General features: G+C 48.9%; 1 gene segment (V, D, J or C); it reads left to right on the forward strand.

The window, feature by feature from the left end:
* The first annotated feature begins 1,099 nt into the window (after positions 1–1,099).
* On the forward strand, positions 1,100–1,609 carry LOC128544285 (immunoglobulin heavy variable 3-43-like). The segment is given in 2 exon segments: positions 1,100–1,181; positions 1,299–1,609. Coding segments are annotated over 2 exon segments (387 nt in total).
* Positions 1,610–5,369: the final 3,760 nt, after the last annotated feature.

Genomic DNA, 5,369 nt, shown 5'->3' on the forward strand with positions numbered 1-5,369 from the left:
AAGAATAACAAATCTATTTGAAATATAATATCTTTAAAGTCAGTCAAGTACAACATATTTCATAAACAGACACTGATACTGCAAATTCTAATAATGTGTTTATGGAAGACACTAAACACTAAGACTGTCTCTTATAGTCAACTTCCCACACCCCAGGACCAAAGAGTATCAATCTCGTAAACTCCTGTCAGATTGTGCATGTGGAAATGCTTGTACTTTTATTATTAAACATAGCTGTGATCTTCTACTACAGAGTTTTAATGCAACTACACCAAGTGTTTAAACGATCATGCTCATTGATTTTTTTTATTATTATTATTATTCCCCACAAATGCTAATTCATCAGCATCCTTTCAGGTTGTAATTAATGCAATTCCAGTCATTTCAGCAATCTCCTTGATTGTTCACTTTGCCTAATGCTGAACAATAATCAGACCCCTCTGAAACAAAGTAAAATCTTTATCACAACCACAGGAAACATCATCCAACATGGTTGTTTAAGAAATGAAAAGTTCCCCACTGTATATTTTAGAGTTAAAATAATCGTTGCAGCTGAATCCTTTTAATCATTTCAGTAATTATTTAAATTAAAGGTTCATAAGTTTTTGCCCATTCACGTTTGTTTGGGCTGGGCAGTATAACTATCTTTAGGCCACAGTATTTACAGTAACGTATTAACTTTCTAACAGTAATAATATCACTGTAGGCCCAAACGGCACAGAATGCCCTACCCTACACTACAATATAATACAGTCCCAGAATATCATATAATATAATATAATCATAAAAATATAATTATTTTATTTTTTAGCTGATTATGCCTTACTGGTACCACTATTACTACTGCAAGTCTTTTATAACTCTTTCAAAAATCTAACCATAGATATGATGTTGTAGTTGTATTGTAGTGTGGGGGGAGGGGGGTATTCCTACTTTACATAGTAAATTATCTGCAATTGCCTACAATTCTAAATGATTCGCTGTGCTCGTGAATCCGCCCATCACATTTAGGAATCCCATCCCATCAGATATGTAAATACAATCATCAGGGCTGGATATCACTCTACTATTTATGCAATGCAATAGTCTCTGTTAAACCTATGAAATGAAGGTGTCCCCAGTACAAACAATACACACCATGTTCTCTACATGTCTGCTGCTCCTGCTGGCAGCTGCTTTCTGTGAGTGCTTTATTAAATTTATACTTCTATTGATAAATGATTTTTTTATTACAACAATAACAAGTGTGCAGCAGACTGTATATTGTGTGAAACATAACACTTTGTTTTTCTCTACAGATGTACACGGTGAAGAACTGACTCAGCCTGCTGCCATGACAGTCCAGCCAGGCCAGAGTCTCTCCATCACCTGCAAGACTTCATATTCAGTTACAAGCTATAGTACAGCTTGGATTCGACAACCTGCAGGAAAAGCTCTGGAGTGGATTGGGTATATCTATTGGAATGATGGAAGTACATATTACAGTGACAAACTTAAAAATAAGTTCAGCATCTCCAGAGACACTTCTACTAACACAATAACAATTCGAGGACAGAATCTGCAAACTGAAGACACAGCTGTGTATTACTGCGCAAGAGAGTCACAGTGACACAGAACAGTGGATTCCCCTTACAAAAACCTTGGGGTATTGTCCAAGCACTCTCTTGATGCAGGTAATAAACCATCCTGGTGAAACTTTTACATTTACTTTATTGGAAAGAAGTTTTACTAGTCAGTTTGTGTCATTACAATGTTTGTTTTAAAATATTCGCATTTTGGAGCTTTTATTATTGAATTTTATATTAAATCGTTAACTGACACTGGAATAATACAGCATGATTGTAACTTTCTTTTATATTTAACATAACCTGTTCTTATAGTTTGATATACTGTAGATTCATTTAAAGTGCAGAGAAAGGCAGCAGAGCTCAACAAATAAAGCGCTAAAAATGAAGCCACAAACTGCATCTTCATAAGACTCATCCACCATTGCTCATTATCAGGCAAACATCTTAGTTATATTGAGATAGATTTTCAAGATTTTCATTATTTATGACCATTTGCCTTTACCTTACTTATATTTACTCCAGGTTCCCAAACTGCAAATAGTGTATTACTGTGTGTGCCATGTGATGAATTCCCCAGGGTGTACCCCACCTCGTATCCTAAGTCTCCTGGGACAGGCTCCATGCCCCCCCCCATCCCCTTCCCCCCCATCGTGATGTATAGACAATGAGTAAGTGAGTGTGTAAGTGAGATCTACTTCAGATATATAGCTATATATATATATATATATATATATATATATATATATATATTGTGGCGTGGGCGGGGTTTTGATGGGCTACCATCATGCTTTGCGGGAGGGATTGTTTTGTGTTCACCCTGTTGGGAATAGGTGTTTAAGTTAGTGGCTTCGGCCAGAGGTGTGTGTGTGGTTGAGGTGTGTTTTATGGAGGTTGGATGTGAGTGTCTTGGTGTGTACTTAAAGAAGAGAAATAAATTACTTCCAGCCATTTGCATTGGGCAGCAAAGTAGCTCACTCGTCTCTCCAAGTTCCTGCGTGGCGGTGAAAATCGCTACATTTGGTGTCAGAAGTGGGATGGAGAGAAGCGGGTTGAAGCGCACCCCGGAGGAAATCCGGAGGATTCAGGAGGGTCGCCGAGTAGCAGAGCGGCTGAGAAGGAAGAAAACCCTCCCTGACGGGGCCAGCGCGAGCAAGGAGCGGCGACCGGAGCGGAGCGACGCGCTTCGGGTTCCGGCGCTGGATTTCGGAGGGGATTCCTCCAGCGACGCAACGCAGGAGCGAGCTACAGCTTCGAGCGCCGCCAGCCGGCAAGGCGACATGCAGCTGCGCCTGCCTGCCTACAACGGCGCCGTCGAGCCGCACGCGTTCCTCGCCCAAGTGGAGCTAGCCGCCGACTACGCGGGTTGGTCCCCGGCGGAAACTGCCGTCCGGGTGGCCCTTTCGCTGGAAGGCGACGTGCTCCGGGCGTTGGAGGACCTCCGGGCTGATGAGCGGAAGGACTGGGCGAAGCTGCGGGAGTCGCTCCACTTCCGGTTTGGCACGGGTGACCGTAGGGAGGCTGCGTGCGAAGAGCTAGCGACTCGCGAGCGGCGCGCCTCCGAGCCACTGGGGGCGTTTGCTATGGACTTAAGATCTCTCGCGCGCCGGGGCTACCCAGAATTTGAGCACGCCCAGCAGGAGGAGCTAGCTCGTCGCGCGTTCCTTCGGGGAATCCGGCCGTTACGGCTGCGCGAGCACATCCGGTTAGCGGCACCGGCTTCCCTCTCTGAGGCGCTGCGCGAGGCCGAGCGCGCCGAGCCCATCATGGCTGAACACCACGGCGGAAGAGCGGAGCGATCTCCCGTGACTCGGGGCCGCGTGGTAGGTGATCCTAGTCGGGGACAGGGCTACCCGTCGCGGCTAGGCCTCGACTCAGCCTCCGAGTTTCCGCGACCACGCCGAGGCCAGGGACCGTCAGACTACAGCTGCAACGTTCTTCGGCCCGAGGACAGCGTACCCCAGCAGCCGTTAAACTAGCTCCGGGGGGCGCTGAGGGGAAGCCGCCTCCCACAGCCGTTTTTGTTTCCCCAACTGCTGGATGTAACTTCCGCTCGGGACGTTTAGGGAATCGCGCGGGTGTGTACGTGGACTGTGGCCTGGACGACGTTTCGCTGCGGGCGCTCGTAGACACCGGCTCTACAGTTTCGCTGCTGCGCTGGGGCCTATTGGGGCGCGGCGAGCGCGGTTGTATGCTGCCGGAACCAGCGTTGAACATTCGCACCGTGTCGGGGAGTTACCTGAAGATACGGGCCTGTCGCACAGTGCGAATAAAAGTAGGTGCAGTCATTCTTTCTCATCCATTCTTTGAGGCAGACATAGAGGATGATTGTATTTTGGGGTTAGACATTTTGCAAAGGTGGGGCGCGGTACTGAATCTCGCGGACGGCACTCTGTGCGGTAACTTCGGGTTAGCTAGGTTGCTAGTGCCCAAAGCGCAGCCGGACGTGTTAGTAGCACGCACCAGGGGGGCGGAACTTCCGGTGGACGCGCCAGGTAAACATCCGGTAGCCGACCGAGTGAGGATAATGGCCGAGCTGATAGAGCGTAGCAGTGTGGGGCTAAGTCTGACACAGACCGACACCGTGAAGTCTCTTTTGCACGAGTTCGCGGATATTTTCGCGGTAGACAAGCGCGAGTGCACTTATACCAACTTGGTGCAGCACACCATAGATACGGGTAACGCAGCTCCTGTGCGGCTACATCCGAGACGGCTCCCATTAGCTAAACGGGCTATCGCCGAGCAGACGCTGCGGGAGATGGCCGACTCGGGCGTCATAGAGCCAGCGTCCGGGCCGTGGTCTTCGCCGGTTGTGCTTGTGCGGAAGAAAGACGACTCGTGGCGGTTTTGTGTGGATTACCGGCGGTTAAACGAGGTAACGCGCAAAGATTCTTATCCGTTACCGCGAATAGATGATGCGCTTGAACACGTTGCGGGCTCGGCGTGGTTTAGCTCGCTGGATTTGCGTAGCGGGTATTGGCAGGTAGAACTCGCCCCGGAAGCACGTCCTAAAACAGCGTTCTCGATCGGACAGGGGCTGTGGCAATTTCGACGCATGCCATTTGGCCTATGTAACGCTCCAGCTACGTTCGAACGCTTGATGGAGAAAGTATTGGCAGATATTCCTCGTAACCGGTGTGTCGTGTATTTAGACGATTTACTGGTGCACGGCAAGGAATTTGGGGTCGCGTTAGCTAACCTACGGGAGGTATTTTTATCCATCCGGCGGGCGAACTTGCGGCTTAATCCCAAAAAGTGTCAGCTGTTGCGGCGAGAGACCGTATTTTTGGGACACGTGATTAGCGCACAGGGGATTGCCACGGATCCAGCCAAAATTGCTGCGGTACAGAATTGGCCTGAACCGGTAAATGTGTCGCAGCTACGCACCTTTCTCGGGTTAGCCTCGTACTATCGCCGGTTCGTAAAGAATTTTGCCACGATCGCCAGCCCGCTACACGAACTCACGAGAAAGAACCAGCCGTTTCGCTGGGACTGGGTGCACGCGCGAGCGTTCACCCAGTTACAGGAAGCTCTGGTTACGTCGCCTGTTCTAGAATATCCGGACGCGTCCCGTATGTTTATCCTCGACACGGACGCAAGCGATGTAGGCCTGGGGGCCGTCCTGTCTCAGGTGTCCGAGGGCCAAGAGCGTGCTATCGCCTACTTCAGCCGCGCGTTGTCTGGACCGGAGAGGAACTACTGCGTCACGCGGCGCGAGCTGTTAGCGGTCGTCGCGGCTCTTAAGCATTTTAGGCCGTATTTATATGGGCAGTCTTTCTTGCTGCGGACCGATCACGCTTCGTT

The sequence above is a fragment of the Clarias gariepinus genome, chromosome 16, assembly GCF_024256425.1.
Source record: "Clarias gariepinus isolate MV-2021 ecotype Netherlands chromosome 16, CGAR_prim_01v2, whole genome shotgun sequence".
Taxonomy (NCBI): Eukaryota; Metazoa; Chordata; class Actinopteri; order Siluriformes; family Clariidae; genus Clarias; species Clarias gariepinus.